The sequence below is a fragment of the Balaenoptera physalus genome, assembly GCF_965194825.1.
Source record: "Balaenoptera physalus genome assembly, chromosome: 6".
Taxonomy (NCBI): domain Eukaryota; kingdom Metazoa; phylum Chordata; class Mammalia; order Artiodactyla; family Balaenopteridae; genus Balaenoptera; species Balaenoptera physalus.
This window is the reverse complement of record NC_138885.1, coordinates 87,901,575-87,925,691: the sequence shown is the minus strand read 5'-3', so window position 1 is coordinate 87,925,691 and position 24,117 is coordinate 87,901,575. Positions and strand designations below refer to the sequence as shown.

General features: G+C 32.6%; 1 protein-coding gene across 2 annotated transcripts in view; it reads left to right on the top strand.

Moving 5' to 3' along the window:
* PGAP1 (post-GPI attachment to proteins inositol deacylase 1) overlaps positions 1-24,117 on the top strand; it is a 79,871-nt gene that overhangs the window by 46,422 nt on the left and 9,332 nt on the right. For both annotated transcript variants that reach the window (XM_082467026.1, XM_082467025.1), the window contains exons 13-26: positions 936-1,013; positions 4,673-4,748; positions 8,669-8,742; positions 8,849-8,900; positions 9,390-9,456; positions 9,897-10,005; positions 11,685-11,723; positions 15,166-15,259; positions 18,430-18,520; positions 19,324-19,521; positions 20,462-20,597; positions 21,877-21,927; positions 22,408-22,595; positions 23,809-23,913. In XM_082467026.1, coding sequence (XP_082323152.1) covers positions 936-1,013; positions 4,673-4,748; positions 8,669-8,742; positions 8,849-8,900; positions 9,390-9,456; positions 9,897-10,005; positions 11,685-11,723; positions 15,166-15,259; positions 18,430-18,520; positions 19,324-19,521; positions 20,462-20,597; positions 21,877-21,927; positions 22,408-22,595; positions 23,809-23,913 — 1,358 coding nt within the window. The remainder of the gene's footprint in view (positions 1-935; positions 1,014-4,672; positions 4,749-8,668; positions 8,743-8,848; positions 8,901-9,389; positions 9,457-9,896; positions 10,006-11,684; positions 11,724-15,165; positions 15,260-18,429; positions 18,521-19,323; positions 19,522-20,461; positions 20,598-21,876; positions 21,928-22,407; positions 22,596-23,808; positions 23,914-24,117) is intronic.

Here is a 24,117-nt window from a genome sequence, read left to right as displayed (position 1 = left end):
AGCCCAGGAGTTTAACAAGCACTCCCAGGTGAATCTGGTCAGGTTGTTTGAGGACCACTCATTGACAGTTCTCTTTAGAACCTCTATCCAACTTGCCCACATTGGTGCTTCGGAAGAACAGTGGAGAGTATTAAGTGAAGAAATTTCTTAATGTACACAGATTGTCACAGCATATAACTACTCACACCCTCGCCACATCTACTGTCAGAAAAAAAAAAAAAAAAAAGACTTGAAAACTGTATTTGGTGGCCTGGCTTTTCATCAGGTAGACCAGTCTCCAATCTATTCATTCCTCAAAATGTGGACTGTAAGATAAGGTCTTTAGTTTTGATAAAAGAATAGATGCTCATTTGGTGAGGTGCATTATTAGACTTACTGTGTTCATGTCACTTACTGAATAAGTTCCAGGGAATGATGTTCATACACATCATTAGCCAGCAACTGTTTATTACTTGGGCTAGATCAGAATCATTTGAGATTAAGCTGGAATTCTTCCATCATATTGAGCATCCATTCATTCATCAACTATTGAATGCTCTTTGTCATATACTACCAAAATAACTGTAGAAATCATACTGTAACATTATACAAAACAAGTAGACAAATTGTAAGAAACATCAAATCTGGAAATAATTATGTAAAATAATTAAATTTAATGTTAAATGTCATTTATTTTACATGAAGGGATACAGTTCAAGGAATATTTTTGGCAGTCCATATTTACATAATTATTAGAAATTTGACCTTCAGCAGGCTCACTGACCTGAAAATGTAAACATGGGCATTTTATGAAGTACTGAACATAAAGTTTGAAGTCAGTTTTTTCATGACTTACTAGGTAAGAAATAAATGTTCGTAATTTGTCTTTCTTTTAACATGCTTTAAGCTCTATATATCCTGAGAAATAAAATCAGCTTTTTTTCATCCTTTTTTAGTCTCTGACGTTAAGACTTCAAGACTATCCATCTTTGTCTCATCTTGTTGTTTACGTACCATCTATTCATGGAAGTAAGGTAACAAATTAAGGCTGTTTTCAGAATGTTTTGGGGATACTCATGCTAAATATTTTAAGTTATTTTTTGATGAATTCTTCAGCTTAGGGCTTATCTGAAACAGTGGCCAGGTTGGTGATCCACCTAAGACTGTTTAAAGCATTAGGATCATCTACTCTAACTTGAACTAAGCAGAATAAATCCAAGTCTCTTTGTTTCAAGTGGGAATTAGTTCTACTTTATCAATCTTTCAAAATCTGTTAATTATTGAGTACTCTCTTATGTGCAGGACTATGTGCCAGGAATTATAGGAGGCACACAAATGAGAAAGACATGAACCCTGTTCTCAAAACGCTACGTACTGTTGGGTAGGGGGAGAGAAATATATTTGGTGGCCAGGGAAAGTGTGAGAATGAAAGAGTTATCCAAAATGTATAAAACAAATCAGAATATAGCAAATCCATGAAAAGTGTTAAAGGGGGAGATATCTCTGATTGATGAAATCAAAAAAGGCATTATTATGAATTGATATTTAAAATTGCCTTAAAGGATAGTTAGGGTTTTTATAGGTAGAATGAATATTCTAGACCTGGGATATCTAATATGGGAGCCACTAGCACATGTGGCTATTTAAATTTAAATTAATTAAAATTAAATAAAAGTAAAAATTCAGTTCCTTAGTTGTATTAGCCACATTCCAGATGTTCCATAGTAACATCATTGCAGAAAGTTATAATGAACAGCACTGTTGAGACAAAGAAATAGTAAGATCCAAACATGGACAGTGTAGGGTACGTTTGGAAAATAGTGAATAAGTAAATAGTAGTTTTAAAAGGATGGCTACCATGGGTAGAATAGTAGTGGAAGAAAGTCTGGAAAAGGAGTTAATGGCCATATTCTGGAGGGCCTTGATTGGAGGATTCAGGACTTTATAGAATTCAGGAGTCAGTAGGGAACTGAAAGATTTTTCACCGTAGTAGTAATGGGATCAGAGCTATTTATTTTGGAAAATGAATCTATTTATGGTATAGGATAGATTAGAAAAAGAGAGAACAGGCACCTCATATAGGATTATGAAGGCTTGTACTAGTGAAGTGGGAGTAGAAATAAAAGGATGGTGATTTTTGAGAGAAGTAGGCAGGGAAAGAAGAAGATAGAGGTAAAAGACCCTCTACTCCCCTTTCCACATTTCACCCAGCAAACTTACCCTTCAAGATCTAGCCTAAGTGTCCCTTGTTTTCCTTTTCTAGACTACTCCAGTAACCTCTTACTTATTCCCAGGATACTTTGTTTATAACTTCTTTGAGGAATATATTATATCGAATTATAATTTATTTGTTTACGTCTTTATTGCCATCACCGTAGTATGAATTCATTCAGAGTAAGGACCAGATAGGTTTTACTCTACTTTGCATCCTCAACCTTTAGTGACTACCACATAAATGCTCAAAAAAGTGTTCCTTGAATGAGAAAGTTAATGAGATTTGGGGCCAATATCATAGGAAAATTTAAAGGAAAAAAGAAAAGGGGATGTAGTTAGGAGAAGTCTCAAGGATTGAGTCTCACGAGTACCTTATAATGGATTCATTGTTTTGTTTTGCTTAGCTCAAGTGAGAGGTAATTCAACATCTTCAATACTAAAAGCTCTCTTTAAGGGTTTTTCTTTCAGGTAAGTTGGTTTTGAATGAATTTAACATCTTCCCAAATTTGCAAAGGGCTTCCTTGGTTATTCCAAGAAATTAATGAGCATTTCGCAAATAGCCAGTCTTAGTGGCCTAATAAGTACTTAATGTGTCTTAACGCTCTTTGGAAAGTAACACTGCTGACTCAAGTGTTGCATACCCAATCTCACAAGGATGGTAACTTAGGCCTTTCATAATTTCTATGTGTCTGTTATAGCTCATCATCAGAAGGATACATATATTTAAATAGGCAGTTCAAAATTTTCTTGAGTCAACTAATCATCTTAATATAGTTTTCCAAATGTAACTATGGAATTACTTGCATTTTTTGATGACGGAAAACAAAATAATTAAGTCCATTAGAAATTTACTTACCTTGTGTATTTCAGAGACAGACTCTTGAATTCTTTCTTTTTTGGGTAAGGGTTTATTCCATAAAGAAATGGCCAAATTTTAATTAATTAATTAATTTATTTATTTATGGCTGTGTTGGGTCTTCATTCTGTGCGAGGGCTTTCTCCAGTTACGGCGAGCGGGGGCCACTCTTCATCGCGGTGCACGGGCCTCTCACTGTTGCGACCTCTCCCGTTGCGGAGCACAGGCTCCAGACGCGCAGGCTCAGTAGTTGTGGCTCACGGGCCTAGTTGCTCCGCGGCATGTGGGATCTTCCCGGACCGGGGCACGAACCCGTGTCCCCTGCATTGGCAGGCGGATTCTTAACCACTGTGCCACCAGGGAAGCCCAAGAAATGGCCAAATTTTAAAAGCAATAATAAAAGTTGTATTATTTTAAATACCTGTTAAAGTGATTTAAAATCGCTTCCCTGTCTCAGGCAATGGCTCACCCAAAGATACTTGTAAAAATAGAATGAATTATCCTGTTAAATAAATGATTTCTCTATAACAGCTGTTTTCTATAGTGAAAATATCTGACAGTGTTCTTTGCCTTCTAATTAAAGAGGGAAAAATAAAAGCAGAGCCCCTTAGTTTTTTTCTTCTATTCCCTCGTGTGTGTACATTCTAATAGCGTTTTCCTCATCTGTTTTTCATTTTCAGAAACAGTCAGAACTCCACCCAAGAGGCAAACAACATAACACAGCTTAAAATACAATCCAAGGTGTAGTTACTGGAAAAGCCTAGCATAGACCCCACTGACTTTCCACTTATTGTAGACAGCAAACTACTTGCTAGCTACAGTTAGGCATCAGATTAATTTCTTCCTCAGCTCATATAAATAGATCAGAGTAATTTGGTTGGATTGTGGAAATGATTTTAATGAAACTGTTCTTATTGTAGACAGCTGAGAACAAAGTTCGTTATGCCACTGTAGAAATGTTATTAAATAAGAAATGTCATTACAGAAATTGCAGTGATGCAGATGTCACATTTTAGGTTCACTTTTTTTGAGATAGTGTTTTTTTTTCTTTGTACATAGTGAATCTCTTTTCCATTTATTATAATCTCTGTTTAGCCTGAAATAATCTTACATGAATAACATTAGCCGTCTGTAGATGAATGGCAGTATGTCTCCAAAAGCCTTTTGTAGTCTAATTAGACTGCTGAAACATACTAAATATGCAATTTTTTGAAAAGATGTAACAAAATCACATTTCCTTTTGAGTATGAAAGAATTCAGAGATATATTACCTAAATTCTTAATTAATCTTGAGTTAATCTTGGCTCTTAATGCTTTGATCCATCGTTTATGGTCCCTCTTCTATAAACACCTAAAACTAGCTGCAAGAAAACTTTGCTGTACATCTGCTCTTATAGAAATTAAGTTAAGCTATATCACCAAATTCTCTTAGCTTAGCATCTCTCCTTGAGGAATTCATGCCCCCTAAATATAACCAGGGTTAGGGTGTGATAGATAATAGATAATACCTTCTTCAAAACTGAAGTTTATAGATTTTTGTTTTCTACTCAAATATCAAGTGAAGATATTTTACTATAAATTTAATTCTATTTTTTCCTAATAAATCAATGTTTTATATTCCAGTTTGTTGTAGATTGTGAATTCTTTAAAAAAGAGACAAGATCCATACAGCTTCCTGTAACTCATCTTTTTTCCTTTGGTAAGTACTTTGATTTTGGAAATCTTAAGAATTGCTTTTATTTTTAAGAGTGCTAATTTATTTTGCCAGTTAGTTGCAATAATGCAGAGCCCTGTAACATTAAGTGTTTTTGTGTATTTCAAGTGTAGTTCTTAGAATAACCACGTGATATGGCTCAGTGGTTTGACTTTTAACTGGACCAGCAATCATTTTCTGAGAAATGAACTTTATTTTTTTTTATAGACTTTATTTATTTATTTAAATATTTATTATTTATTTATTTCATTTATTTTTGGCCACGTTGGGTCTTAGTTGCAGCAGGCAGGATCTTCGTTGAGGCATGCAGGATCTTTCGTTGCGGCGCCCAGGCTCTTCGTTGTGGTACACGGTCTTCTCTCTAGTTGTGGCATGTGGGTTTTCTTTCTCTAGTTGTGGTGTGCAGGCTCCAGGGCGCGTGGGCTCTGTAGCTGTGGCGTGCGGGTTCCAGAGCGTGTGGGCTCTGTAGATTGCGGCATGTGTGCTCTCCAGTTGAGGCACGCAAGCTCAGCAGTTGTGGTGCGCAGGCTTAGTTGCCCCACGGCATGTGGGATCTTAGTTCCCTGACCAGGGATCGAACCCGCGTCCCCTGCATTGTAAGGCAGATTCTTTAGACCTGGACCATGAGAGAAGTCCCAGAAATGAACTTTAAAATAAACTTATCCATGATCATATACATTTGCAGGTAATTGTCTGTGTGTATGTGTTTTCACATGAATTTATACTACATATAGGCCCTTTTTATAAAAGGTTTATTCTAAGATATAAATTACTACCTGCCGTCTGAAGGTTTCAAGATTGCTCTAAATATTTCCCATTTTTTTTGTTGTGGTAACATACACATAACTAAATATTCCTTTAAATTTTATTTTGAAACAATTTTAGACTTACAGAAAAATCACAGAAAGAGTAGAGTTCCCATATAGCTCTCATTCACCTTAACATAAACAATAAAATTGTCAAAACTAAGAAATTAGCACTGGTACAATACTGTTAACTACAGTTTTATTTGGTTTTCATTGGATTTTCCACCAGTGTTCTCCAGGTTCCCATATTGCATTTAGTTGTCATGTCTCCCTAGTTTCCTCTGATCTTTGATAGTTCCTCAGTCTTCCTTTGTGTTTTATAACTTTGAGGCCCTTGAAGAGTACTGGTCAGTTATTTTGTAGAATATCTCTCTATTTGGCTTTGTCTAATGTTTTCTTATAATTAGATTGAGGTTACACATTTTGGGCAAGAATATCACAGGAGCAATGTGAACTTCTCAGTGTATCATATCAGAGGATACATGATGTCACTACGTCTAATTACTAGTGATGTGGACCTTGATCACTTCTTGGTTAATGTGTTATCTGCCAGGTTTCTCCAGTAAAGTTACTGCTTTGCTTTTCTCTTTGTGATTAATAAATATCTTGGGGGAGATACTTGGAGACTGTGTAAGTATCCTGTTTTTCTTCAAAATAACCCACTAATTTTATCATCCATTGGTTTATCTAGTCTGAAGCAATTATTACTGGCATTCTATAATTATTGGAATTCTTCCTAAGGGAAAGTTGTCCCTTTTCCCCCATTTATTCAGTTTTTATTTATGTCACTATGGACTTATGGATATTTATTTTATTTATTTGGTTATAATGCAATACTATGGTTACTTTTTTTTTTTGCTTAAGTTGCTCCAGCTTTGGATGTTGGGAGCTCTTTTTAAGTTGGCTCTTGTGCTCTTTTGGCATGCCCAATTTTTTCAATATTTTTCTTTTGTATTCCATTCGTGAAAAGAATCTGTTACTTGAGAGAGGAAACTTCCTTTAAGATTTTTATCCCTCCCCCACCTTTTTTTTTTTTTTTTTTGGTTGAAGAATACACAGAACAATACAGAAATGACAACTCTAAACCACCTACCTCATTAAAAATAGCAAGCTTATAAAATAAGAGATCTACCCTCCCTAGGTCAAATTTTTGTAATTGTGACTCCATGATTACACATACCATATTCAGTTCCATGTTCATAGAGGCAAATTCTCCTTGTTTTAATTTATGCTCAGCTAAACTGATTAATACTGTATAATGATAGGAAACTGGTTTCCTGGACATAATGGATATAGGTGCTTCTGGAATATGCTAAGAAATTTTAAAGTTAATCTATTAAAAGAAAAATGGGTCTTGATTTCTTCAGGTGAAAAAATGAAATTTTTATTGTTGCTAAAATATACTCTGACAATAGTATGTAACTGATGTCCACCAATACTTTTGATATCTTAGATTTAATAATAAATTAAGACTTGAACTGTTTTAAAAGTGAGAACATTCAGGGAAATTTATGCTTTGATTACTGGTGAATGTCTCACATTTTAAATTATAACACAGTCGAACACTTGTGGCTTATTTGTTGATGTTAAACAATCTTCCAAATGGGCCTATCAACATTTTAATAATAATGTTCTTTCTAAAATCTTCAAGGTGTGAGTCAGGCTAAAAAAAAATTTTTTTTTAATTAGTAAAGTGTTCAGCTTCTGATTTCCCTTTTGCCATAGTGGAAAGCAAAATTTTAAATTATTTCTTACCTCCTGTTAGAATTTTTTAAACACCCAAAAGTTAGACCATCTTACTTGTGAAGAAGGGTACCACAGTGAATGGTATTTTAAATTAGATTAAGTAGAATGTGAAGTATACTTCATATTTACTAGTTTTTCTCCTATTGTTCATTTTGAGTTGCCTTAAATTCAGTGCTGTATTTTAAAATATTAGTTACACTAGGTACTCATTAAAATGGTTTGTAGTTGAATGTGTAAGTTAGCATTGTGTTTCAAAAGTGATTTATTAATCACAGATTAATGGTACACCTTGTATTTAGCAAATTTGTTTACATGTTGATAAAATATCCTGTCTTTTTTTTCTTAACTCCAAGTATACATCCTATAATATAGTTATGATAATGCAACATTATGAAAAAACTAGTTATGTGTTTTAACTGGTGCTAAATGTGACTGACAGAATCTTAACATCATACAGTATTTATTTTTTAATTAATAGAATTTCAGTGATATACTTGGTAAAATATTTCAAGCCTTTTCTGTCTATTGCACAGTGGTGGTTTGTCTTATTGTTTTCTCTTTTCAAAGAAGCATCTGAACACTTGCATTTGCATATTCTTTTTTTGTAAATTACTTAATTTTAACATCTATTTTTCATTTATTTATTTATTTATTTATTTATTTATTTATTTATTTATTTATTTATTTATTTATTTATTTATTTATTTATTTATGGCTGTGTTGGGTCTTCATTTTTGTGCGAGGGCTTTCTCTAGTTGCGGCAAGCGGGGGCCACTCTTCATCGCGGTGCGCGGGCCTCTCACTATCGCGGCCTCTCCTGTTGCGGGGCACAGGCTCCAGACGCGCAGGCTCAGTAGTTGTGGCCCACGGGCCTAGTTGCTCCGCGGCATGTGGGATCCTCCCAGACCAGGGCTCGAAGCCGTGTCCCCTGCATTGGCAGGCAGATTCTCAACCACTGCACCACCATGGAAGCCCCGCATTTGCATATTCTTATCCAAAGGCATTCACATGTAAGTGGATGCGATTTTTAAAATTTGATTAAAATGTTAAAAAAAAAAAAATCTACCAAGAAAGCATACCTTTTTGAAATTGGAACTATGTAGTGATTTTTTAAAACACATAAATGTCATTGAAAGTCATTATAAATGTTATGCTTTGTTCAAAATTTATTGAAGGAGGATTGGATTTTTAGGAGTTCACTCCTCCATACTGAAAGCAAGAACCTATAAACTCTTTTCTAATGTTAAAAATCTGTTGGCATTATTTTAGACATTGTTTAAGCAGTCAGTACTTTTGTACTTTAAAAAAAATTTTTTTGGTATTCTAAGTAATACAGTACTTTTAATTCAATAGGATTGTCTTCAAGGAAAGTGATATTAAATACAAGTGGCCTGTTCTATAATATAGAGCTTCTGAACTTTGGACAGGTAATTAATTATCTTGACAATAACAGGACTTGATTTTACTTTACTGTTTAGTTAAACAAACTTATAAACTTGTTTTTTTTTAATTTTTGTGGTCAAACTCTATTAGATATACCAAGCTTTTAAAATCAACGTCGTAAGCAAGTGCTCAGGAGTGAAAGGTAAGTGTATTTCTGAAAAAATAGTATTGTCATTTGAAGAATCATTAGGTCTTCACTTGAATTTTCTGTAATACTTATTTTTCCATATATTTTATGTAAATTAATATTAAATATATGATAATAGAAAAGCTGTTTATATTTCCAAATGGATTTAACATAGACCCTTTCTTAACAGTAAGCATCTTCATCTGTTTCAGTTTAAATATCCACGTTTTAAAAATATTGTATATCTTGCTGTTTTATTGTAGTAATAATTGAGATTTAGCTGTTTAATGTTTTTCCAGTTTCTTATACTTCCCATATGCTCTAATATCTTGTTGTAGGTCTAATTAAACATTATTATTAAGTAATTCTCCATAATTTATTGTGTGATATAACTCTTACTGATTATTTTTTAATGAAATGAGTATTGTGTAAATAGTTAGGTATTATAGTAGTAACCTTAGTAACATAAGGTTAGTAATACATATTTCCTTTATGTTTCCACAGAAGAAATTACTAGTATCTATAAACTTCATATTCCCTGGTCTTATGAAGATTCACTAACCATTGCACAGTAAGTATATGAAAGAATTTACCTTAAACTTTGTTGTTTTTGAATAATACATATTCTACTTAGTCTGCTTATTTAAATCATAATAAAATTTTAGAGAAATTATTACAGGGCCTCTGAGTAAAATGTAGGTATTCTTTATGTAACATTGTGCCCATAAGATAATATAATATTATAAGATACCATATAGTATTCTTATTTAAGTGATCTAGAATTTAAACCTTACTTGCTTCAGATATGAACCCCTTTCCACCCTCTCCCCCAATTTCTGTGTCCTAGAAGGAGCATTCAGACAACTGTGATACGACTGGAAAAGTGTCAATCCATAGTAACGTGTGGCATCTAGCCTCCTTACGTTATTTCACTGTGTTGTGCTGAGGATTGACTTAGCCATGGTTATTTCACAGCATTTTGTATTTGAGAACTGATATTTATCTTTTCAGGGTTCCATCTGCTACAGCAATTTCTGTGAAACTCCATATTGCTCAACCAGAAAATGACAGCCATGTAGCATTATTAAAAATGTATACATCATCAGACTGTCAGTATGAGGTAAGTTATATGTTTGCTTAATTTTTAGGATTTAGTTATAGAATAAACTGGAAATATATTTTTATATTTGCCTCAGATATATGGTGATGCGAAAGCCAATTAATATAAGAGAGAGTTAGTTACTTATGATACTTTAAATAGTCTCCATTTTGCCTGTTAGCACCACCTCAGTATTTCCTTAGCTGGACCATTGAAAGTATGTATCTTAATAAGTAATAGAAAATAAAATAAAAATTGAGACTGCAGATTAACCTTCTCAGTTTGGAAGCCCAAAGTCCAGAATCCTCCATAAATTGAAGAACTTCATGAAATCAGCTGACATGGCTATACTGCAGTAACTGGCATGATATATATTTTCCAGCACTACTGGATAAGCTTAAGGATCTTCTTTTCACTCATTATTTTAAGCTCTATTAATCATTAATATGTGCAATTTAGTACCTGTTGGTTTTGTTTTACAATCACGTAGATCTCTTTGCACTGAGAGAAGGGAAATGGACTCGAGAGTAACATTTTATTTACATATAGATTCATGAACTAAAAGAGTTCCTCTTTGTATAAGAACATACCAGCTTCTAAGGATTCCAGATTTAAGTGCTTGAAGTATACATTTCAATGGTGGTTTTGGTTTATGTGAAATATCTTATTTCTACTCAGTTGCTTTAATTTGGATTCTTTATTAGAGCTAACTTTCTTAGGGTAAACTAGAATTGGTAGGTCAAGTGAATATAATCTGTCCTACAAGCTTCAGTTTGACCTATATTATGAGTTATTTTAGATTTCATGGAATTTATTAATGCTTTGATATCTTGCTTTCTGTTTCTAGCATTGAAGGATTTTGCAGGGATATAATGGTTTTCAGCTTGTGCCTTCATATTTCTAATATTACTATAGAGATAGAAAGAATTGTGTTAGTAATTTGGCTGTACTGCATATTCTCTTAATGTCCATATTTTTACAAATACTTTATTTTTTTAAAAAGTCCATGTATTGACAAAATATAGTTATTTTACAACTTCTCTATGAAAGATGAATTTCCTTTTCCCAGACTTCCTAATATCAAAAGAGTTATATTTATGGCAGAGATAATTAATGATGAATTTCTTTTTAAAGTGTTGTTTTGGCTCAAATTTTATTACATGTGATCTGTTTGTTCCTGGTATTATATCATGTGAAACCTATTTTTATGAAATTTACTCAGAAGTGGTTTAGCTTAACTATATTTAGTACCATACGATTGTAGGTTTGAGATTTTAAAGTACAAGTTACATAAGTAAGTTGATTAATTTGTGCTTTATTTTTCAGCAAACATACGTATAGTTTCTGACTCAATCATTCAATAAATTCCTTTAGCTTGTATGATCTGGTAATAAGATATTCTGATTAATTAAATATTCTAGTTAGTAAAGGGTTACCACATATCGCGGTATCATATGATACCACGTATCATAGCATTCATCCAATTGGGAAAGAATTAGATTACAGAAAAAATGTTGAACAGCAAAACCACAGTTGATACAAATTAAATGTTGATGGTTCAGAGAATTCTTTTAAGCTCTTGGGTACCTTTAGGTTCATCATTATAAAAAAATTAATGATTATGCTTAGTGCTCAGTTTAATAAAATGTGAACTAGAGTTTAGGGAAAATAACCTTTTTTTAATAATTGTTTTAAACTAGGTGACAGTTAAGACTTCCTTTTCACAAATACTTGGACAGGTAAGAGAGACTCCTTGTCGATTATTTATTGCCTTGTGAATAGAAACTGTAAGGCAGGGATTGTAAACGTTTTCTGTAAAGCACCAGATATTAGTATTTCTGCAGACCATATATAGTCTCTTGCCACTGCTGCCACTACTGCAGCTACTTCTTTTTTCTTCTTTCTCCTTTTTTCTTCTTTTTCTCACGTTAATAAAATCTGAAAGCCATTCTTGGCACACAGGCCATAGTTGGCCACCCCTGGCTTTAAGGTGATGCTTTCATGTTTGATACTTCCTAAAAATGAAAGTTGATTCCTGATTTTCGAGAAAATTAATATTTTTGGCTAAATGGATATCATATTAAGATTTCATATTGCTCATACGATGCTATAATTCATAATCCAATAAAATCTGTAGGCTCTGTCATATAAATGAGCTTTTTCCAAGAACTTTTTATGTTGTGCATGCTCAGTTTGTAAAAGGTAAAAGTAAATTATATTAAAAATAAACATGCTGAAATAGGTTAAATTCATTTGGGGAGTATCTTAAATTCATAGGCAAATAGTGTTACAAAAATAATTTATCAAGTTGTAGAACTACTATATTATTATTCAACATCATTATAATTTGCAGAATTGTACAATCTGGACATAAATAGATAATACTGATTAGTCAGAGAAATTATAGTTTTAAAATTCACTAAAAATTTTATTGTGTCTTTTATTACTTTCACTTTATTTTTTTGTCTGTTATGTTTTGCAGTCTAGGCATAGCAGAATTTTTAAGTCATTTAATTCTATAATTATAATAAAACTCACAAGTTAAAAGTAAATCAGAAACTTTTTATGTATGTTATCTCATTTGATCCTGACAACAACCTGGTAAGAACTAGATTGTGATTATTATTAAATTTGTGAACATTAGAAAATTCTAAGCTAATGTGTAAAAATTTTGTGCTACATTAGAAAGAGAAGATTAAATATTAGTGTAAGTTGGAAAATAGGATCATGGATAGTTATAATAAATACTCTAAAATGTTAAGAGATCAATTATTAAAAAAATTACATCTTGGAATAAAAGTGAAGAATTCATGCTATTGTATTTTTAGTATGTCACTGTACATGGTGGTATGGCTGAGGATATAACACACTCTCTTATCCATATCATCCCTGGGGCTCATAATTCAGATTAGTGACAAGAAAAGTCAAGTTTGCTTGATACTGTATAGTTAGGTGTAATTATATGTACACCAAAAAAAACCAGACTAATAGTCTTGTTTAGACATGGAAATTTTTCTAAAAAATGATGATGTGTGGGTGTTGCAGGATCAGAGGTAGGTACTTTTTTAAATGTTGAAGAATTCATGACAATTGAGTTAAGTCCTCAAATGTTTGGAATGATATAAGGTGCTCTTAGTTCATGTTTGTTTCAAAGTTTAGCTTGAGAACAGTAGGAGAATGAATTAGGTTTTGTATATCTTATTTGTCTTTTAAAAATCATACGTATTTTCAGTGTTAACTGATTCAGTCAAAGAAGACTGGAAAGAGGACTAAAGAGAAACCACTTAGGAGAATCTTTAGCCTTTGATTAGATAATTTTTTCATAAAATTAATTTTTTTTTTTAGAAAGAGGAAAATATACTTACATATTGTTCAGTCTACTCTTATGAAAGAGAGGACAGAAAATAAACTGAAAGTTGCTTTCTCAAGAGAATTATTTAAACTCTTAATAAATCATTTCCATGTAGGAATGAAGCCCAGTGTTGCCCAATCTTTAGATTTTAAGAGAAACTAGAAATCTGAATTTTTAGACAAAATATTTTAATTTTTCAATGTTGGCATCTAATTCAAAATGTAAGGAAATACTATGCCAAATACTAAACCAAATGAAGCACGTATACAATTTGAATATGACCCATGGAGACCAGTTTATGATTGTTGATTGTTGTATCTGTGGCCCAGTATCATATTTACTACTCATAACAATGACACTCAGTCATTAAAAAGAAATTTTATGTAGGACCTCTTACAAGATTTCTGAAAACAGTGAAGGGCATTAAAGGTTAATAATAACAATGAATATTTTCTGATCACCTACTTGTGCCAGTTACTATTCCAAATGATTTACACAAATGAACACATTTAAGCCTCAAACTCCCTGTGAGATAGTGCTATTTAACTCCATTTTACTGATAAGGGCCTAGAGAGAAGGAGGGGTAAAATAAGTTGCCTAAGAGCTAGTGAAAGGCAAAGCTGTAGTCTGAACTCAGGAGTACGACTCTGAGCCTGTTATGCTACTTAACTATCCTTCCAACACACTTAATAACTAAAGTATGCTATGTATTTCCTAGCATGTCATTAGCAGCCAGTGAGCATCATTTAGTAATAGGTAGGAAAATGGCCTTTTCCCTTTCACTCAACTCTCCTCTCCTCTCACTCAAAGCTACAAACTATAAATCATGAGTATGAGCTTTATGTTTTTTGAGTCTTATCAATTTTAATCTGGGAATCCACAGAGGAGCTTCAGGGAGACCTTGAACTTGCTGAAATTTTGCTTAACATTTTGTGTAAGCATTCATTTCCATAGTTTTCATTAGACTGACAGCAGGGGAGTCTGTACATTTTCTTAAAAATTCTGTGGATTGGAGAACATGCTTTCAAGTAATTTCCTTTTAAAACTTTAACATTAAAAGAAGAACTTACACTATGTTTTTGTTATATGTATGTTTTTTATGGAGATTGGATCAGCTGATAGAATGACTTGAGGTGCTATAACATAATGGTTATGAACTTAGGCTTTGAGTTAAATTCCATTCCACAAGATTTCCAAAGATGGTGAAGGACATAAAAGCCTAACAATAGCAGCTCATATTTTTGATAGTTTATCATGTTCAAGTTAATATTCTAAATGCTTTATACAAATGAACATGTTTAAATCCTTAAAACCACCTATAAGGTAAGTACTATTATTGTCCCTATCTTACTGTTAAGAGCAAAGAGAGGTAACAAGTAAGTAAGTAACTGCGTGTCTCTTAATTGTGCAAGTTACTTGGGCCCCCTGTACCTGAACTTCTTCATCTGTAAAATAGGGATAAGAACTATATGAAAGGATTTTTGGGAGGAGAGCGTGAGATAATGCATATAACATGTTTAGTATTATACCTGGAACATATTAAATGCTCGATAAACATTCCTTGTAAAAAATTCTGTAGCATATGCTACGCAATTAAATATTGCCTCTATTATGCCTTTGATGAAAAATTCAGATAACATGTTTCTAATATGCCATATATTCTTAGCATTTATTTTGCTTAGAATTTTTATACCCATTACTCAAGATATCTTTTAGTCATGTCAGAAAATGTATAAAGTAAAAAACAACATTTTAATTTCATGTGGAAGTATATTTATTTCACTAACATGAACATTCATAAGTTGCCCATTGATTTGCCTGTTTTCTAGGTAGTTAGATTTCATGGTGGAGCTCTTCCTGCCTATGTTATATCTAGTATCCTTCTTGCTTATGGAGGACAGTTATACTCTCTTTTCTCAACAGGTAAGAATGTTTCTATTCCTCCCTCCCTCTCTTCCTTCCTCAATGCTTCATTACTACTTTTTTTATCCTACGTGTAGCTAATGAAGACACATCGATTTCTTGAAAATTCACAACCCTTCTCTCTCAAGGTTACAGGAGTTTGAGACCCTCTTAAGTTTTAAGAGATTACCAAGAAAATTGCTTACTTGTTTTCTCCATTTTATACCCTTGTGTCTAAAGTTTATTCCCTCTGTTCTGAGGATCTCTTAAGAGATAGAAGCTGGTTGACAGGGGTTTTCTTCTCCATTCTATTCCCGGTGCCTGACATAGGGCCAAGCACATAGTTGGCATTCAGTGTAATATTTGAGCTGTATCAACTGTATCATTTAGGTCTTGGTGCACTGAATGGAATAATTAAGAGTTTAATTGAAGGGACTATTTCAAAGGTATGTATAGGTTTAAGGGAAACCAACAACAAATGATAAAATACCAAATTAGCAACAGAGCCATCTGATACTCCTAGGTTTCAGGGCAAGGGAGGGAGCAAACCTAGAGAGCTGTAGGAGAGAGCAGCAGTACTGCACCTGAGCCTTGGGTACAGAAATGCTGTGGCCACTGTCAGCGTGTGGCTCAGCAGGGAGAAGGCAGGGAAATAAATACACTAACTTTATTTCCTTCTATCCTCCTATCTGCCAGTGCTTCTCATTCACTGAACCCAACTAGAAGCCAGTTCATAAAAGTCAGCCTCCCAGAATTCAGAGCAAAGTAAAGGGTAGAACATGGATCTGGAGAAGAAAATATAGACTGTATAGTACATTGGACAAAGCCCTCTCTAGAGTATAGCAGTTAGAACAATTTCCCAGGAGCCTCACACACTTGCCGGGCTTGTACAATGATAATCAGAGGAGGCAAGAGGGAAAGAGAGTGGGGACAAAACATACAAAAGCAGTCCAAAAATCCCCTCCACCGTTTCCATGGTGCCAGATCCTTTCACAGCTACTCGTTTCCTTTCAGTGACTTTTTTGCAGTTTCATGTCTGCCTTTAGTGTTCATTTTAACCTGATTTAACCTATTATATTCCAGGAAGAAGTAAGCAACGTTTAATGTGATCTGCTCAGATCCAACCTTTTAATTAAAAGATTATTCTGGCAATATGACATCTCCTATACTTGAATATAATTTTTGGAAATTTAAAAGAGACACCTCATTCTTCTTAGTTTTAAGTGACTTTACAATTGATTTTCAAACATTTGGGATTTATATCTAGATAGTCCACAGAGACCCTGGGGATATATGATATTGGTTAATCTAGAGGACTTAAGTATGGGATTGTGTCTCAAATCAATTAAAGAAGTAGTTCTGAACCAAAGATGCTTATTAGAAATCACTGGAATGGCTATAATAGAAAAGACAGATAATAACAAGTGTTAATGAGGATTTGTAGAATTGCAACCTTCGTATACTGTTAGTGGGAATGTAAAATGGTATAGCTGTTTTGGAAAGCAGTCTGGCAGTTCATCAAAAGGTTAAACAGAGTTACCATATGACACAGCAACTCTACTCCTGGGTATAGACCCAAGAGAATTGAAAACACACATCCACACTAAACACTGTTTATAATAGCCAAAAAGTGGAAACAACCAAAATGTCCGTCAACTGATGAACAGATAATGTGCTGAATGCTACAAGATAGATGAATCTTGGAAATATGCTAAGTTGAAGGAGCCAGTCACAAAGGACCACATATTATATGATTCCATTTTTATGAAATCTTCAGAGTAAGCCAATCTATAGAGACAGAAAGTAGATTAGTGGTTGCCTAGGAATGGGGAGGCATTGGAGGTGACAGTTAAGGGGAACAGTTTCTTTTGGGAGTAATGAAAATGTTTTAAGACTGACTGTGGTTCTTAATGCACACTCTATGAATATACAAAAAACCACTGAATTGGATATACTTTAAATGGATGAATTTTGAGTTATAAGAATTATATCTCAGTAAAACTGTTTTTAAAAAACAGCTCACCTGTGGAGCTTTGTAAAAATACAAATGACAGAACCATAGCCTTGGCTCCTGAATTTGTTTCACAAATGATGATTGGCTATGTACTTTTGTATGAGAACCAGTAAATTAGAGTAAATTTTTATGGTAGGTTTATGTTTATCTTTTTTCTTTTTTTTAACTTTTTAAAATTGATGTATAGTTGATTTATAATGTGTTAATTTCTGCTATACAGCAAAGTGATTCTGTTATACACACACACACACATATATATATATATATACATTCTTTTTTATATTCTTTTCCATTTTGCTTTTTCATAGGATATATAGTTCTCTGTGCTATACATTAGGACCTTGTTGTTTATCATTCTATATATAAAAGCTTCAATCTGCTAATCCCAAACTCCCACGCCATCCCTCCCCCAACCCCCTCCCCCTTGGTAACCACAAGTCTGTTCTCTATGTCCGTGAGTCTGTTTCTGTTTCATAGATTGGTTCATTTGTGTCATATTTTAGATTCCACATTTAAGTGCTATCATATATTTGTCTTTCTTTTTCTGACTGACTTCACTTAGTATGATAATCTCTAGTTGCATCCATATTACTGCAAATGGCATTATTTTGTTCTTTTGTATGGCTAATATCTCATTGTATATATGTACCACATCTTTATCTATTCGTCTGTTGATGGACATTTAGGTTGTTTCCACATCTTGGCTATAGTGAATAGTGCTGCTATGAACATAGGGGTGCATGTATCTTTTTGAATTAGAGTTTTGTCTGGATATATACCCAGGAGTGGGATTGCTGGATTATATGTTATTTCTATTTTTTAGTTTTTTGAGGAACTTCCATACTGTTTCCCATAGTGGCTGCACCAATTTACAATCCCACCAACAATGTAGCAGGGTTCCCTTTTCTCCACATCCTCTCCAGCATTTGCTATTTGTAGAGTTTTTAATGATGGCCATTCTGACCAGTGTGAGGTGGTACCTCATTGTAGTTTTGATTTGTATTTCAAATTAGGGTAATTTTTAATCTTTTGAGAAGAGTCTCTGTGATAGTAATGAAGACCCTTGCTTTCTATGACATGAAATATGTTGCTCTTATGAACAATGCAGCATATAATATGTCTCATACTTAATTACTGTGAATTCTCTACTACATATAATTTTTTTTTAAATCACTAGGTCACTGCTTAGAATATGCTACTATGTTGGATAAAGAAGCCAAACCATACAAAGTTGATCCTTTTGTAATTATGGTTAAGTTTCTGTTGGGGTAAGTTTTATTGTCTGTGATAATGATTTTAATTTTGTTTTATATATAAAGTATTATGTTTGACTCAAATATGAAGGATAAATTTCCATACAAATAAGGCAATTGACTTGTTTTATTAAATGGACTTTTTCTCCTAGGCAAAGGCCTAATAAGTACATCAACATTTACTTCAATAGTTTAGAAGTAATTACTGAACTTATATATATACACATATATCAGTCTCAATTTAGACTATAAATATACCAGGACTTTAACATTTTCAAAAGAATGTATGTGGTACATGAGCTTTGGGTGTCCCAGATTCATGGACACAAAGCAATATAGGATATTGGTGAAACAGCCTCAGAACACTTTTTATTACTTTCCATACAAAGTATATTTTAGATCTCTTTACCCTACTTAACATCGCATTCTTAATTTATTCAGGTTTTGTTTTTGTTTTTGTTTGGTTAAAAACCATTACTTAAATGTCTTTTCTTCTGTCTTTATAACTAGCTGTTGGCTTTCTAACTTTAAAAAAAGACCAGTTATTACTTCATTACAAGGATCAATGAGAGCAGTAAAGCTGCATTGAGACTTGAGACTCAGATCCTTGAAGATCACTAGACTCGCTAGTTCCCTACCAGGAATTGAAGTTTGTTTTTTCAGTATAATTATAAATGAAATATCATGGTACTCTGGGGACTGTAGTGAATGGTCAAACACTTCAAACATTAAATCCTTTAATGAGAGTTGTTGGGTTTTTTTTTTGCTTTTGTTGTATTATTTGCTTTTATTTTTTGTATGTTTTCTTTTATCCACAGATACAAGTGGTTTAAAGAATTTTGGGATATGTTGTTGTTACCAGAATTAGATGCCATCGTTTTAACTAGTCAGAGTATGTGTTTCCCCCTTGTGTCGTTGATTCTTTTTCTGTTTGGAACATGTACTGCCTATTGGGGTGGCCTACTGTCTTCTATGTCTGTGAGACTCCTTTCTTCATTGTGGCTGACTTTGAAAAGGTAAAGAATGAATGACGAAAACCTTTCTTATTGCTCTTAAGAAAAAAACTGTATTCTGATAGGGAACCTTAAAATTAACTTGCTTTCGCTAAACTATAATTTCTAAGGAAAAATGTGTAACTAGCAAAACATGGGGTTAGTGTTCAAACTTACGTTTTTGTCATAGGTTATCATTTATTTCAAGTTAAATGCTACACTTGATTTTGACCATAGTGCTCAAGAGTTAATCAAAAAAGTTTGACAGATTACACAAGTATTTTTAAATTTCACTGTTGTAAATCTTTCCAAGGGCGAAGTGTTTCTCTGGCAATGCTTTTATATGTTGATTTTCAATCAAACCTGAGACTCCAATCTTGATATTTAGGATCAGATTAGATGAAATGTATAAGAGCTCCAAAAACATTGCCTGGAGGTTTATTATGATCCAAAGACAGTTTGAAGTTGCTGGTATGCTCTTTTGGTAAACCAGTGATCTAGTTTCCATTTCCTCACCAGCCGTGTTATGTGATTTACTGTCACAGAGTGGATTATGGTATAATGCTTCCTCCTCCACCCTTCTGAGGTGCTTCTGACATTAACACCATCGCATGTCTGAGTGACCTCAAGACTTTAAGAACAAAATTATTTCTCTTCCTATCAAGATTGGAATTGTATGGCACAGGGCCTATAATTAATAATTATCTCTAATAATATTTTTTCTTTTTTAGTACATGTATTACCCATAGTATATATAAATGCAAGAGAAACAATCACAGTGTATAAGAGAATTTTAAAATATGTGTCACCCCTCACCTTTATTTTTAAAAGCCTGTTTACCTTATAGTAATACTTGCACATTAATAAGGAGAGCCTGGCAGAGCACTGTATTGTTTTCTGCTTATATGTGACTGTGTAAATAATTGTTAATATTCTTTTGAAAGCTTTACTCTTGTTATTACAGGCCCTCTGAACTTCCTAAAGATATCAAGATAATATCACCAGACTTGCCCATTTTGACAGTTGTTTTGATCATAGTTAGTTGGACAACTTGTGGAGCATTTGCCATCCTTCTTACTTATCTTTACTATGTGTTTAAGGTATGTCAAATCAGTAAAGTCAGAAGGCCTGAGCTTTGTATCAGACAGGCATAGACTTTCCCATGGGTGTTGTTAAAAAATTTTTTTTGATCACTGCTGTTATATAACAGGCCTAAGTGTAAAGTTTTTTTTAACATCTTAGCTATTTCAAATATATATAGTTAACTGTAGAACTGAAGTTACTAATCTGAGTGGATTTCTTTGTTAAAAACAAAGGGAGGGGAGGAGATATAATCTGTTCCATATTGCTTGATGCTCTGGCAAGTAATGTTAACTTATTAAAAAACGTTTTACTAGAACGGTTTTTATTCACACCTCCCTTTAAATGTGGATAATAGACAAAACAAAAAGTTATGTCAGTGGGATCAGGCTGTCAATCATGCTGAAATAATGTAGAATGTTACAAATGTTGCTGAAGAATCACAAGACACAATAAAAGTAATTAAGCTGACAATTTTACTGAGGAAATGAAAAACACTTCTAAGAAGGCTGACAGCTTTTCAGGAAAATCTACGTTATACAACTGCATGTTCTCCACATTAATCTTATGTAGAGACAGTTGATACTGGAAAGGATAATAATTGTTTCCTTTTTTTAACAAAGGTTTATTTGCGTCTGCATTTAACGCTAATACATGCACATTATAGATTACTTTCAGTTTACAAAGGAAAAATATGTCCATCAGAAAAAGCTATTTAGAATTATTTTGATTTACAAATATAAATTAATTTGATTTATAAATATAATATTTTTAGTTTTTTTAAGTGGATATTTCAAACAACTGACACAATAAGCAGAACTTTCTCAAATACTTAAGCAAACCTAGTAAATTTATAGACTTTCTCAGGTTCTTGTAAACATTTCACCACCCTATATAATTGAGTTCCAGATTTTCAAAGATTTAGATTATATAACACATGTTAAACTCTTTATACTATGCTGAATATAATCAAATTTTTGACTCACATGACACTTTAAGTTGCGATAGCAAGGCACCATTCAAGCATAGGCTCACACAGTGTGGAAGATATAGCATTATATCCTGGCCCCAAGATACTCTGGAATTTTGTATTATTTTGTTTGTTTTTTAATCCATGATAGCAAGTACATGTAGTTATTATTTATCTTTTCTAAAAGAATGTTTTTAAATGTTTAAATGAATTTTTATTTATTTAGGTTTTTAAAATTTCAAATTACAGTGCTTCTCAATTTCAGTAAAAATGGTTATGTTTTATTGTTTCAAAATAAAAGTAAAATTAAAGTCTTTTCTTTTTCGTAGATTGTTCATCTGCAAGCCAGCTTAACAACTTTTAAAAATAGCCAGACTGTGGTAAGTTTTATTTTCAAAACGCTATATCACTTTAGTATGAAAGAACATGGGAAAATATAAAAGTTTATTTTTGTAAAAAAAGGTTAGGACTTTACAGTATTTAAAAGGTTTTATGAATTTAAATAACTTTAAGAAAAGCGAGCCTAATGAATATTAAAATAAGACTTAGATTGTCATTTAATTTGATCTTTGTCAGTCCTTAAGTTGTTTTTGTTATCACAATTATCTTTTAAATTTTATTTCAAGCAATTACTTAAGAGGATATATTCTTAGCAGTAGAAATAGCAAGTCAAAGGTATAAAAATTTTATAACTGATAACTGCTTTAAAATACTTTCAAACAAGATAATTTCAGTATTTTATATCAATTTGGTAATGGAAAGATGTATTTATTTAGCTGTTAGAGAATTATGATTCTAAATAAAATAATAAACTTAAATTTTACTTAATATCTTGATATTTTTACTTTATTGCTTTGTAGAACCCCAAACACTCTAGAAGAAGTGAAAAAAAATCCAATCACCATAAAGACTCTACAGTACACCATCTCCGTTTATCTGCCAGTGATGCTGAAGATAGTCTTCGCATGCACAGTACTGTGATTAACTTATTAACATGGATTGTATTACTCAGCATGCCATCTTTAATTTATTGGCTGAAGAATCTTAGGTGTGTTTTATTTATATAATTATAATTTATGTGGTTCAAACTATAAATATCTGTAAGTAGAGACTTGCAGGACTCCTAATGTTTCATAAAACTTTCTCAAGAACAAGAAGCTATCACCTGAAATTTATTTTCAGCATATTCACATTTTCTTCTTTTCCGTGAGAATATACACTTCCCCAAAATCTGCCCAAAAGGGGAGGGATTGTATTTTCTTTAGCCTTCTTTGAGTCTAGAAATATGAGAAAATGTGCTTTATTTTGCTGACTTATAGTATTCATAATGCTAGTGCTTTATATATTTTTCAATTCACAATCAATTTTATATTTTCTTAAATTTGAGGGGAAGAAAAATGCTTACATTTAAAATAATAGAAATAACGAAGGAAGTGTGTACTTTTCTGATGTGTCCTATACGTTGAACTAAAATAAATGATCAGCTGTTTTACTAGAAAACTGTCATTTGCTTTGTTACCTGATAAGTGTCCTAGGTTAAATGAGAGCCTAAAAATGCTCTCTAAGCTTATTTCTAGAATATTTAGTTATTGGTAAATTGTCTTTTTTAAAAAACCACGTTATCCAGTTAATAGTTAACCCCTGCTTAATATAGTTTTTAGAAATGATGTAAAACTTTCAGATTATCTAAATACTGGAAGTTTTTTTTTTTTTTAAGTTGGCTGAATCAAAATAAGTTCAGTAAATTAAATCACAGGTCACCAGATATTAATATCCTTCCTTTGCCCCTTATTTTAATCAAGGTGCAAATTTTTGTCCACAGATTTGGGGAGAAAATTACTTGAGAAGCGCAAATTTATGATTCTAGAAGGCTGTAGACAGTTACTTTATATAAACCTTCATTTTTTCATCTTTTTTAAATAGAGCAGTTTAAATATGTTTTAAATAATTTGTTTTATAAGATATTATTTATATATGACCTTTCAGGCATATACTTATTGTAAAAAGGAAGTGCTTCCAGATGGGATATTTTCATTTCCTTTAGTAGTTACTGAACATAATTCTCCATATAAAACCTTGAGTATAAAGATGATGTAGAGCAAAATTTATTTATCAATGATTTCTTGAGCTGTTTAGAGCTCTCTTATATCCATATTGCTATAGGAACGTTTTGAAATGTATTTAATTGATTGATTCTGAGAATTTAAAATGATTGGCAATGCTTTGTTGATTTATGTTTTATTTTTTTCTTTTTGACATAGGTATTACTTTAAACTTAATCCTGATCCATGTAAACCTTTGGCATTTATCCTTATTCCAACTATGGCAGTTCTTGGAAATACTTACACTGCTTCAATAAAATCAAGGTATAGTATTTTAATCTTTTTTTTTCTCACATTTGTTCCTGGTCTTTATCATAGTTTCATGTCTGAAACATGTCTTTCGTTCCTAATTACTTGGACTGTTCCTGAAGGTAAAGCTATAATAGTAATTATGGTTTATGTGCAAATACAGTTTATATGCAAATGTATTATATTTGTTTCCTTAATTATGCATTTTATTTGTTAGGA